Source organism: Mus pahari, chromosome 10 (assembly GCF_900095145.1).
Source record: "Mus pahari chromosome 10, PAHARI_EIJ_v1.1, whole genome shotgun sequence".
NCBI lineage: Eukaryota > Metazoa > Chordata > Mammalia > Rodentia > Muridae > Mus > Mus pahari.
In genome coordinates, this window is record NC_034599.1 from 20,390,511 (window position 1) to 20,402,781 (window position 12,271).

General features: G+C 40.6%; 2 protein-coding genes across 2 annotated transcripts in view; both read right to left on the minus strand.

Annotated features, from left to right (window-relative positions):
- Positions 1 to 7,212, minus strand: part of Herpud2 (HERPUD family member 2) — a 41,817-nt gene extending 34,605 nt beyond the window's left edge. Inside the window, exon 1 of the mRNA XM_021206283.2 lies at positions 6,813 to 7,212. Coding sequence (XP_021061942.1) covers positions 6,813 to 6,959 — 147 coding nt within the window. The 5' untranslated portion in view covers positions 6,960 to 7,212. The remainder of the gene's footprint in view (positions 1 to 6,812) is intronic.
- The window catches only part of LOC115064814 (translation initiation factor IF-2-like), a 65,416-nt gene continuing 60,203 nt past the window's right edge, over positions 7,059 to 12,271 (minus strand). The window contains exon 2 of the mRNA XM_029543067.1: positions 7,059 to 7,973. Within this exon, the coding sequence (XP_029398927.1) occupies positions 7,065 to 7,973 (909 nt within the window). The 3' untranslated portion in view covers positions 7,059 to 7,064. The remainder of the gene's footprint in view (positions 7,974 to 12,271) is intronic.

Genomic DNA, 12,271 nt, shown 5'->3' on the forward strand with positions numbered 1-12,271 from the left:
AAAAAAAAAAAAATTAAGAAGACTCAGTATTAGCAAGTCAGAAGTACTGAAATGTTTCTATGGCTGCAGCACAAAAATCAATAAAACCATCACTGTCAGCAACACTATTTTTCTTGGCATTCACTCCTACAACCAACAGTCAGCCAATCCCATTAGTACACGTCATAACTAAGTCTTCCCTAGATAAAGTGCTCATGTACGGTAGAGCGGGCTAGAAAACAAGGTGGGAAGATCCTGAAGGGTCTCTCAGGAACCTAGAGGCAGAGTTCAAACATCTGCTTCACCAGCTGGGGAGAAAAACTCTGCTACCCACGTAATGGACAAAAAGGAAAGCACAAAACCTGACGGAATATTAAAAAACCCACTACTCTGGAGAAAGTTTGGTTTTTTTGGGTTTTTTTAGAGGTTTGAACAGAAATAGATTTGAACCACAACCCAAATGTATAGGACAGAGAAGCTCCTGAGCTCAGAATTCTCAACTTCATGCTATGTGCTCACACTGCACTTGGCTACATGGACTGGCCAGGAAACCTAGGAATCCTCTTCTCTCTGCCTCTCCACGGCCAAGATTACAGGCATGTGTGACTCTTTGCCCAACTTTTATGAATATCCTGGCCTGGATCTGAAATGTGCCTGAAGATCAATGCATTGGATTGGTTGTCAGCTGATGGAGCTTTGAGGAAGTGACAGACTAATCTACTATTAGAGTCAAACTGATGGCTTTACTGAGATACTATGGGAAATTGGATGTGGGACATCATTTGGACAAAGGTTTCTCAAGGTGTGTGCCCTGGAATAGTGTGCATCCAATGGTCTTTTCTGACCTTGGATACATATGATACACATACATGCATAAGGGAAAACACTCATACATAAAAATCTAGAGATTTAAACAAAAAATTCACAACATCCTGGCACATATGAATTTATAAAACCAACTATATTTTCATACTTCAAAAGACTATTATGGAAAGATTGAAGTTTATACGTGTGTACATAGGTAAGAATGTATGTGTGTGTGTGTATATATATATATATATATATATATATATATATATGCATGTATCTATATGTATATAGACAGGCAGATAGAGGACGGTCTCTCACATACGACTTAAGAAAAAATTGTGTCAAATTCAGAAACAAAATCCCTGCACATTCGCCCTCAAATGTGGGTCCTAGCCTATGATGTATACATGTACATATGTTAATAGGTATCACTGTAGGTATAGTACAAAATTTTAAAAGGAGACCAAGAACGCTATAGGAATAAAAGGAATGAAAGAATGTAGGCAAAAAAGAATGGCTATTTTATCTGTATAGTAGTTTACTGAGAATTTGTGACTGGGCAAGTGTTTGTATAATTCTTTAAACTGGATGTGTGATCCTTCTATTTCTAAGTTAGTCAGAACAAAGTGACTTATTTTTAAAAAGACCCTGTGTCAAACAAACAAACAAACAAACAAATAACAGAAAACAGACCCCCCCCCAAAAAAAAACACTCTCTGTACTAAAAAGTCATACCCCCATCATACCCAACTTTGGCATAATCAAATTCCATATAAGTTCAAACTTTAAAATATGTGAATTTTTTAAAATACATACTGGTTCAATGAAAGTAATAATGAAAGTAATCTTGAACTGACTGATAAGTCTCAATAAGTAGCATACAAGTACTTTAAAAATAGAAACTATTACATTTCATTTCCCACACAGCTCAGTCATGAGCGTTAAATGGATATCAAGAGCTAAATAAAAGGAAGCACACGAAATATGGATTCTGTGAAAGTTACATTTTAAAAATTTTTAAACATGTCTCTCCAACTAAATTCACTCAGACTAAAGCCCTGGGAGATTTAGAAATACTGAAAATGGAAGTGTGGTTAACCAAACAGACTCCAGCCCCTATCTCCTTACAGCAACAAAGAGCATACAGAATCTTCAGAAAGTACAGTATCTGGAATTCCAAAAGCATATGCCCTGATTAAAGGTTCCTACTCACAGGCCGTTCAGTCACATTAGGTATATATACACTAGAGAATGGGAAAGTACAGAAATTAATACATAGTAAGGAGTCAGACCAAAGCAATATGCCCTACAGTCTTAAAATATTGTTCCACATTTTTCTATAGTTTTATCAGTAATAACCACACAGTAAGCTGATTAGGTGCTAGCAAGATAAACACTATGTTACTCAACTATGTAGTTTTTAGGTATCACAGCATCCAAATGTGTATCTTCTTACATTTTAAAAAAAAAAACAACAAAAAAAAATGTTTTAACATGTATGGGTATTTTGCCTTCACATATGCCTATGCACCTGTGTGTGCCTGATGCCCACAGAGCCCAGAAGAGGACATCAAATCCCTGGAGCTGGAGTTTGAGACATCATTTGTGAGCTGGCATGTTGGTGCTGATAATCGAACCCAGATCCTCTGTAAGAGAAACAAGTGCTCTTAACTGCTGAGCCATCTCTCCAGTCCCTTACCTTTTAAAGTTCAATTCATTGTTTTCTGTTTATAGGTGTATGATTGATAGTCAAGACAGCTTTCATGTCATTGTATATAGCCATATGTGGTGGGTAAAGCAAGCAAGTGGGGGAGGGGTGCATGTGCAGGTGTGTGTGTGTGTGTGTGTGTGTGTGTGTGTGTGTGTGTGTGTGTGTGGTGTGGCTAAGGATCTTGCCTTTCAAGTCAAACTAATTTGTGATCCAAATTCTACTTGAGTTCTATGACCTTAGGTAAAAGACTGTGTTTCCACCTATAAAAGAGATGTCTACCACAAATAAACATTACAAAGCACATCAAGTATTCAGTAGATTACCTTCTTTAAATGCCAGTGTAAAATCAGAGCAATTAAATAAAAACATTTTAAACAGATCAGGATTACATAAAGAGAAATTTAAACTAAAACCTCTAGAACAGCCCCCCCAAAGCATTAATGTATTATTAAACAGAATTTTACATTTTATTTTCCCAAGAAAAAGACATAAGGATAAGACTACAAAACAATGAAGTAAATTTTAATCAGCAGCATTAAAAACTTCAAAATTCTATTTTTCATCATCTTCACATTAATTCGGTGAGAACCATTTGTTCACAACGTGTTTCTTAAAATCTAACCCATACTGCTAGATGACATGAAGCCTTCTTAAATTTATTGAAATGATATAAAAGATAACTGTCTTATGATGCAAAAAGTCTTCATGTATGTGGATTCTATCGCCAGGAACTCAAGTCCTGAAGTGGTCAAGCAACTACATTTTTAAAATGAGCTAAGTAAGGTAATAGGGAATTATAAATAGCAAACAAAAAGTTCCAAAAGCTACAAAGACACACTATTTCTGCTGAAGAAAAGAAAATTTGCCTTCTTTCTGGATTGCAGAATGCTAAATTCTCAGAACAGAACCAATGCACTTGGTTCTATTCTTGCTTAATTCCAATAGAACATTAAAGTAAAAGAACAGCCTGAAAAGACAGCACAAGTCTCCCAAGGCAATCAGGGAAGATAGAAAGTCTAGGTACTGAAAGTGATTAGTTATGTACCACCAAAACCAGCAAAGACACAGGTAAGTACCCAGAGGTGAGACACAATCACAAGGCACCTTGACACCAAGTGCTGTTGAAGGCAAGGTTCCATCTCTAGCTACTGTTTGCAAGTAAGAACAAACAGTAAGTAAGGAATGATGGAAAGTGCCTAACCGGACTTAGGTGAATTTCATGTATTTTTCAATTTTTACTGGATAGTACATTCTACTGAACAATGCAAAGTTCAACCATTTCAGTACTTACATATCTGGTTACTAAGTCCAAGTTCAGACTAGAATCCAACACTCAAGAAACAGTGACCTTTTGATGGGTATTTCCAACATTCTGTAGCAATTATTGAAATTTAAGAATGATTATTTCACACTTCAGGCCTATTTTAGGACTGAAAAACTAAACTCATCAATAACAGCAAAAGTCCTATTAAATATACTTTATAATTATCTAAAACACTATGAACATGAACTGCTACTTCCCAATTCTTAAACCAACAACCAATATCTTTGGAAGTTAACTGAGTACCAAGAGCTCGATTCCACATAGGAAGTTTTTAATGATTTATAAACACTTTTCACATATTTAAGACAAATGTTTAAATTCTTAACTAGAAAACATCTTCCCCTCCATGCCCACTAAATATCTAGTCTTTTTACTTATAGCTGCATTGCTAATTATTATAGTAATATAATGTTTTGGATCATTTGTGCAAAATTAACTCTAAAAGAATGGTAGTTGTTGGGGGAGAGAAGAAAGGAGAAGGAAGAAGAAGGAGGAGGAAGAAAAGGAAGGAGGAAGAAGAGGAATAATAGCAGCAGGGTAGAGTCATGACCATCTATAGTCCCATAACTTGGGAAACTGAGATGGAGAATCACTTGAGCCCAGGAATTTGAGATCATGGTGTACAACACAGTAAGTCCTTAACTCGAAAGGAAGGTGCAGCATGCACACATGTGCATACCCATGTAGAATGCAATACTTAAAACATTTAAAGAGCCAATGTGAGTCATTGTGGACAGTCATACACATCTAAATTCCTGTTCTAATCTTAACTACAAAATGTATGGATTCCAAATAACCTTACAAAGACAACGTCTATGACTCCAACTTCTAGAGCTGATGCCTTCTATAGCTATGGGGTACCACTACTACAGTTACTCAACAACTGTGATATTGCAACATAATCTCAAACGATAAGTCAGAACAGAAACCTGTCAAGTCTAATAATTACACAAAGTTTTCAACCTAGAAATGAACTTGACAGGATACTATAATCCACTCAGAAAACTTGCTGGAGAAATGTTACAGGTTAATCATTAATGACAGTATGTGGTGCAGCCTCCAAAAGAATCTCTAGTGTGTCTACAAGGCAAACATGTCAGAAAAAGAGTCTAGCAAGTGATCTCCTCAGGCAGAAGTATCTAAGGAGCAGCAACAGTACTCCGCTAGTGACTACTGTGCAAGGGTAAACCTCCAGCCTCAAGGTGACTTATCCCAGGGCAGATAAGACAAAAAGGCTTCACATTTCTATCTTACATAGTGTTTTTGTTTTGAAGAGAAAAATTTTAGAATACTAAATTTGTTTGGTTTGGAGGACAGGATCATGTTAGCTTTAAACTCAATATGTAGCTAAAATGACTCTGGAAGGCTAAACCTCAGCTTCTAGATTCTCAAGTGCTAAGATTACACATTAGGCTTAATACAAATTCTTGATCCATACACTGAAGACCAAGAGTATTCACAGTGTAACAGGATAATAGAGATCTCACACAAGTACATACCATACAGGTGTTTACAGGCTTAAAATGTACTTTTAAATAGTAGTTTACGGTCTATATACACTGTCTGGTACATATCATATATAATATATAGACTATAAAGATGTATATAGACTTAAGAAGAATGTACTTTAAAATTTTGGGCTGTATTATAAACAGTACTGTGGAAATCTATGCCTTTCAAGTACATCTATTCCCACAAGGTGCTTTCTATTTTTAAAATTTTGAAAATCAAAAATATATAATTGAATATTCTCCTAAATCTCACTTTGTGAATTGTTATCCTCATTATGTAAACCTTAACTGTCAAACTTAGGCTTTGAATAAGCAAAAGCTCTTTGTAAGTACTTTGTTCCAACTACTTAAATAACTTAGCGTTCCCACCACATACTAAAAATATTTGTTTCCCAAACTCAGCTAATGCCAAATGAGTTTTAAAAAAACATCCTCCAGCTTTTGCAATAAACCAATCCAGTGGTTATTCTGGAAGTCTAAATCTTAAATACTGCAACAGACAAGGTTCTAACTTATAAACATCTTAACAGTTCCTGATCAAGCATTTTATGCCATACTTCAGAGCACAGAACAGGCCTAAAAAGCAGTTGGCACACCCCCAACCAGCTGGTGATAAATATGTCAAAATATTTCCCACCCTAAAATAAAAGGCTCTTTATTATTTTAAAAGATTTACTAGCAGAATACTAGTCAAGAATGAAAAGGTTATACACTACAACATGAAAGTCACTTTAATATCCTCTATATGAAATACTTCTCCAAACTATTCCTAGACTTACTAACTAGATCCCTTCAAGTCTCAAGTAAGGGACAAATGGCTCCATTCTGTTTGTCTTTCCAAGACTAAGATATAGTTAAGAACTGGAAACAAAGCCACACTTGATTTGAGACAAACAGATGATACAACAGAAAACAAAACAGGCATCAAATGACTGGGTTATGTGGAAGGGCTGCATCTGTCTCAATGTGTGTATCCTCTTCAGGAGAAGTGAGGTGGGAAACAATGTGAATTTGCAACTTAGAACCAGGCAATGAAGTGATGGTTAAAGTATAATTTTCGCTAAGTCACATACTTATTCCAAGAGGGAAAAAAATAAATTCTCTTCACCACGAACAAATTTCTGAGCCTAGAAAGCAACAAGGGTTCTAACATGGACAGTGATTCTTTATCTGAAAAACAAAAATAGCATCTGACATTCACATTTGATGACTTTTAAGTTCCATGGAAGACGGTCCCTTTGCCGTAACTGCAAATTCTTGTCTCTTGGTATTTCTGTATACTCACTAATTAACTGAACCTCATTAGGAGGATAATGATGGATGATCACTCAGGAGACACCCGCAACCTCAGAACCAAAAGTATTTCGAAGGAAGACCTATTTGATGGCCGAGGAAGGGGCAGGCTGGGAGAAGGGAAGTACCAGGTTCATGGGGCAGCAAGCAGGTCAAGCGCAGCTGCGTCCAGTTTTACACTTACTGGTTTGCTAGGGTACACGTTAGATAGATGCGTTTTTAGTTTCCCCACGGTCCAGTTCAAGAAGCAGCTAATAGTCTGGTCACTGTATTTCTGATTCGGTGCTTTAATGATGAGAGTCACGGGAATCTCCATTCCACTTTGGTCCATGGTGCTCTCAAAATGGGGCAGTCCTAGCGGCGCTGCAGCTGAGCCCGGTGGGCGGCCACGGCTGGGATGGGGACACAAGTGAGTTCTCAATATTCCGGATCGCAATCAGTCACAAGCACCTCGGGCGAGACCAAGGCCATTGCCGGTACCAACGATGGACGGTGGCGGTGGTGGCGGCAGGTTCTGGGTGCCGGGCCGGGTGCGCAGCTGTCCCCGCCAGGTCTGGGCTCCGCCAGGCTCCGGACTGCGGAGGAAGGCAGGCAGGCAGGCAGGCGACCCGGGGCGACCGCGAAGGGGTGGCCCGCGGCGGACCGCCCGGCGCCCCGCCCCTGCGGCGACCCCCGAACTGAAACGCAACAAGGCCCTACGCGAGCACCGGCGCAGCCGGGGAGGCTGAGGGGCGGCGGCCGGGGAGCGAGCGTGGCTGGAGGAGGAGAAGGAGGAAGGCGGCGGCCGGGGAGCGAGCCTGGGAGGGGGTGGGAACGGCCGCAGAGCGAGCTTGAGGAGAAGGCGGCGGCGGCGGGGGCGGCGGCCGGAGAGCAAGCCCGGGACAAGCAAGGCCGCGGCCGAGAGCGAGCCTGAGGCAAGCAAGGCTGCGGCTCCGAGCGGAGCCTGAGGGAGCCTGAGGCAAGCAAGGCCGGCCCGGCGCCCTTCCTGCCTGCTCCGCGGCGCTCGCCCTCCTGCTCTCGCGGGGCGGCGGGATGGCAGCGGGTACTGGGCGGCAGACGCGGCCTGCCCTCCCGAAGGCGGCTGGGCCGTCCCCGCCGGCGAGGCCAGGCGGCAGGTGGCAGCAGCAGGAGGGCAGGGACAGGGCCGCGGCGCTCGCACGGCGCCCGAGATTGTTGTGGTGAGGAGGCTCGGGGTCCCGGGCGAGCCGGAAGGCTCGGGGCGGAAGTGCGTCACCCGCGGCACTCCCTTTCGCCTGGCTGGGTCAGCCCCGCCCTTGAGGCCTGCCGGGCGGCCGAGGGGCCAGCGGGGCGCCCGGTCCCTCCTAAGGCGCCACCACTGGCGGGGCTGGCATTAGTGTACCCCGCCTCCACCACACCCCTCCGAAAGCGTAGGAAGAGCTTCGTCTCTCCCGAGCTGGCTCCGCAGAGTCAATAGTACATCTTGCCTGATGGCTGAGTCAAACTTAGGCTCTAATTTTCCTGGGTGTCAGCTGACTGCAAAAACAGTGCCACGTGTCCTGGAAGGAGCTCAGGCTGAGCCAAGGCTGCCAGTGATGCTGCCTGTCCTCCTGCATGCCCATGAGTGAGCTGAGGGTGTAAAGGCAGGCATATGGAATCTGGATGTCTCTCAAACCAACAAAATGTGTCAAGTTCTTAATGTCAACTGAGTTCAGTACAGTAGGGTGTGAAGGTGGATGATAATGTTCCTTTCCTGACTTGCAGTTTACACTTGGCAATGCAAGGGTGAGTCCACTGTTGCCCCCTGCCCCGTTCATTTTTGGCACTGGTTTAAGGATCCATACAGTAAAGTTTGTTAGATGTGTGTTTTCTTAGCTTCAGGCTTCCACTTGGAGGGAGGGGTTTTCAGTAGCTGGGGATTTTTTGTTGTTGTTTTGTTTTGTTTTGTTTTTTCCCTTCAGGAAAGACTTGAAGCTTCCATTGGATTAGTGACCAAGGGGAAATTCTTCTCTGTAGTTAAAAGGGCAGAATCCCCTAAAGCAGTAGTTCTCAACCTGTGGGTCATGACCCCTTTCTTAGTCACTGCTTATCAGATATATTTACTTTGTGACTTGTAAGAGAAGCAAAATTACAGTTAATGAAGTAGCAACAATAATTTTATAGTTTGGGATCACAGCACGAGGAACTGTATTAAAGGGTAGCAGCATTAGGACGGTTGAGAAATCCTACCTAACACCTTCCTTCCCTGTACAACCTTGAATTTATATTAGGATACCCTAGATGTCATAGGCTGTACTGTCTTCAATTCTATTCTTTAGTAAGACTGAAGTCCCCATTTCTAGTAACTGTGACCATAACCCCCCTAGACTCAAGGTGTTCCATAACACTGTTCTTCACCAAAGTCACTCCCATGAAACCTTAATTCTAGACAAAACCTTTTTCAGGCTTCCTTTTAAAGCCAATGGCCATTTGATTTGGGACAGCTTACATGTTCATGACTAACATGAAGCAACAAAGAAGAAGAAGAGAAAAGGACAGAACAAATAAAGGAGGCTGGGTCTTTATGACACTATGATCTGTCTTCACAAACTTGTTTCATGTCTGAATCCTGTTTAACCCAAGAACTCCCTATAACCCCCTCCAACCAGTCCTGTAGCTCCTGTCAAGTGACTCAAGCTTTCAAGGATCCTTTACAGCTGATGTAACCTTCTCATGCAGCACTATAAAATCTACATTAGCCACAAAATGTTCATGATTATAAGACATTTAGGTATTTCACAATGGTAAGTAGAGCCCATCCAAGGTTTACTAGCAGAGACAAAAACATTAAAACAAAATGATCAAGAAATTAAGATATCTGGGATGATTTTAAACCTTATAGCCTCTTGTATTAAAGGGGATTCTTAAGAATAATTTTGCTCCTGTTGAACTGGGGCACATTATGCAAATATTTTATTTTATTAAAACATGTAGCTATAGAATGATATTGGAAATGGTGGTCTCCGGAATATTGGTACTATTTGGCTTTGAATTTGGAATAACTAAACAGTAGCACATGGTGAACAGTTTCCAAGGCACTGACATGCCCATTGAAATCTGTACATGTGGCAGATAAAATCTGAAAATTCCAGAGAACAATTGTATGTGTCACTTATAATTTGTTACTAAAGCCATTCTAAGAAAAACACTTGCTTTTCAGTTATTTGATTTTTTTTTGGTGGGTTTTGCTTTATTATTGTCCCCATTGCTCTCTTAAGAGTGAGGTGGTAACAGATAATGAAAAGTTTGTGATTGCTGAAGAAGTCTCTTCAGCAATATTGTTTTCTGAACAATAAGTTAGTGATTCAGGTTGATTTCTGTCCATGGGGTAGTGATCGTTTAGAAAAAAAAAAAAGTAAAAAAAGTTATTTTTATATAACAAAAAGATAATTTCCAGTACTTGTGGAATTTGCTTACTTTTTTTTTTTTTAATCAGCAAGGTAAGGGAAAAGTCAGCAGGGAGGAAAAAAAACCATACTGGTTCATTCTGTGAGATTCTAGCTTCTAAAAATTCAAAATCTAAGCACCTTATCGGAAATTTGAAGTACCTTCTAGGAACCTGAAATACTTTCAGGATTTTGTTGGTATATGCTTATTGGTTGATCAGTTGACTGGTTGGTTGATTGATATGTTTGTTACCATCTTGGGACAAAAGCCTCTGTCAAGTCATGTTGCAGTTGCAAATTTGAAAGGTGATGCTGGCTATCTGGTTTCTGATTTTTCCATTTTCTTTCATCACCTTTGACATTTTTTTATGATACCATGTCACAAAATATCTAATCAAATATAGTGCATTTTCCAAAAATCTGAACACCTGTAGTGTTGGAAACCTGTGAAAATAAGCTCATTTCAGCACTATTTTTAAAAATCTTAATTTGTCTCAGATGTTTAATTATAAACCATCTTTTAGAAAATGAAAAAGAGCTATCCCAGTGGTACATACCTATAGTCCCAGCTATATAGCTGAGATTGAAACAGGAGGATCAGTAGAGTTCAAGAGTCAAAGACCAGCCTGGGCAACTTAATAAAACACCAACTGTGGTGGTTTGAATACCCTTGGCCCAGGGAGTTGACACTATTAGGTATGGCCTTGTTGGAGTTGGTTAGCTTTGTTGGAAGAACTGTGTCATTGTATCGGTGGGCTTTCAGACCCTTTCCCCAACTGCCTGGAGACAGTCTGTTCCTAGCTTCCTTTCGATTAAGATATAGAATTCTCGGCTTCTCCCACACCATGTCTATCTGCACACTGCCAAGCTTCCTGCCAAAATGATAATGGACTGACTGAACCTCTAAACCTGTAAGTCATCCCCTATTAAATATTATCCTTTATTTAAAAAAAAAAGTTGCTTTGGTCATGGTGTCTCTTCACAGCAATGGAAACTAAGACACCATCTCAAAAAAAAAAAAAATTAAAAAGGAAAAAACATTTAAAAAGGAAAAAAAGAAAAGAAAAGCTTTTCAGAAACATGTTAGAAGCAGCTAGTTAGAGGCCTTTCAAATACCACAGTCACTCTTTCCATGTTTCTGAAGGGCTAGGAAACATTTGTAGAGAAAGGAAAATCCTAGCATGGGCAATTATATAAACATCCACAGCTGTTGAAAATGAGTTAAAGTCTGCATTCATTGTTAGGCCTACTCTTCCCCTTTGATTAATTCAAAATATGTTTATTGTTGTTTCTTAGCGGTGCTACGGATTGAATGCAGGGTCCCATGCATGCTGGGCAAGCATTCTGCAACTGAACTACATACTCAGAGCAAAAATACCTTTATTCTTTCTAAATTCTTTTCACATTTATTTATGATGTGGGGATCAGGGGGTGCAGATTCCATTCTCAGAGATTATTGATCTATAAGCATGTACTAATTATAAAACAAAATACCTCCAAACACTGTGGGTTAGATTGGGGAGCTATTTGTGGTTCTGGTTTGAGACTCATAATGGTATTGGATCAAGCTTTCAGCTAACACTCAGTCATCTGCAAACTCAGCAAGTGATGGAGGAACTAATTTGCAAGTACCTGACTCATGGCTAGTAAGTTGGAACTGTTTACTGGTTGATGTCTAAGTTCTTCTCTGTTCAGCCCCTTTATGGGACTGATTGAGTGTCCCACACATGCAACTGGGTTTACCCAGAAGATGCCCAAGGGACCACTACAGAAGCCATAATGCCTGCTACACTAGAGAAACCATAATGCCTATTATGACAACCCTGGAAATTCTTTGGTCACCTCTGTTGGGTTGTGCTGGTCACAGTAACTAGTTCTGAAAAGATGTGAGAAGAGGAGTATAGACATGAAAACCAGGAAGTAGAGCATGCTGGTCTCATTCCAGGCAAGCTATCTTAATATACTTAACTATAGCACAGCAGATCACAAGAGCTCTTCTTCCCCTTATGTGTATGACTGTCCAAGAACAAATCCCAGTAGCTCACAACTGCTCGCCCTTCTGCTGATGGGCTTTCAGAGCTTTCTTTGATTTCCTAGTCCTACGTTTAGAACTGCTGACTGTTTCTCCAGTATCTGTTATCTTCATTGCTAAAAAACAACATTCAATGGCTAAGATTAAAAATTCAGGTGACAGCAGATGCTGGCGAGGTTGTGGAGAAAGAGGAACACTCCTCCATTGCTGGTGGGATTGCAAGCTGGT